This window comes from Sinocyclocheilus grahami, unplaced genomic scaffold (genome assembly GCF_001515645.1).
Source record: "Sinocyclocheilus grahami isolate Dianchi unplaced genomic scaffold, SAMN03320097.WGS_v1.1 scaffold10490.1, whole genome shotgun sequence".
NCBI lineage: Eukaryota > Metazoa > Chordata > Actinopteri > Cypriniformes > Cyprinidae > Sinocyclocheilus > Sinocyclocheilus grahami.
The window spans coordinates 22915-23725 of record NW_015513264.1 but is presented as its reverse complement, the minus strand read 5'-3'; the positions used below and the strand labels follow the sequence as shown (position 1 = coordinate 23725).

The window sequence follows — 811 nt, the reverse complement described above, 5'->3', positions numbered from 1 at the left end:
ATGTTTGCTTTTCTCTACCTCAAACAGCTCATTGTGATTTTCTGATGGATCATTGCTTATGATAATGAGGATGATGATGATAATGAGGATGATAAGTTTTGGAGACATTCTTTCCTGTCCCACTTGGTGTTTGTTCCTCCTTGAATAGTTTGTTGCCATTAGATCACAGGATGTCCACCGAATGTCAATCTCCTTGTTTGTAGAGTATGAAATAATTTATAGCTGGGGTTTATATTAAGCGATACATCTTGCTTCCATTTTTCAAATCCTTGGTTCCTAACAAGGATAAGTGATCGTATTTTTTTTCGTCAGATGATTATTTGCATGTAAGAACACTTCCAGGTGGATAGACTCCTGACTCTCCTATTGTCGCAGTTGGATCCCAGGGTTTCCGCTAGTGATGTGAAAATCAAGGCTGAGTATATCTGTTGTTGTGTACTGTGCAGATGGACTATGAGGGAGTCATGTCTGGGGGGAATCAAGAGCGGGGATTGTTCCCTCCCGCTCGACAGCTTGTCTGATTAGTTCACTTAGGGTTGAGACTGGGTCCCATTTGAGGACAGGAGGCGAGTTTTATCCTTGCCAGACCCCTTTCTTTGTAGTACACTCACACTACCGCCAATACTGCTCCCTTCTCCTCGATCGCTGCGCTCTGCTCGCTCACCGCGATCACTTCCGCCCTCCGAGCGACGAGAGTTCTGCCGGGTCGGTGTGCTGGGTGGGCGAGACGAAAGCCCATTTTTTTCATCTGGGAGAAGAAAAACAGAAAACATGAGGGTGGGGAATGAAAACATTTTTGTTAATTGAAATA

General features: G+C 44.5%; 1 protein-coding gene across 1 annotated transcript in view; it reads right to left on the bottom strand.

Moving 5' to 3' along the window:
* Window positions 1-11: 11 nt before the first annotated feature.
* Window positions 12-811, bottom strand: part of LOC107578488 (serine/threonine-protein kinase BRSK2-like) — a 17849-nt gene continuing 17049 nt past the window's right edge. The window contains exon 6 of the mRNA XM_016264440.1: window positions 12-748. Within this exon, the coding sequence (XP_016119926.1) occupies window positions 531-748 (218 nt within the window). The 3' untranslated portion in view covers window positions 12-530. The remainder of the gene's footprint in view (window positions 749-811) is intronic.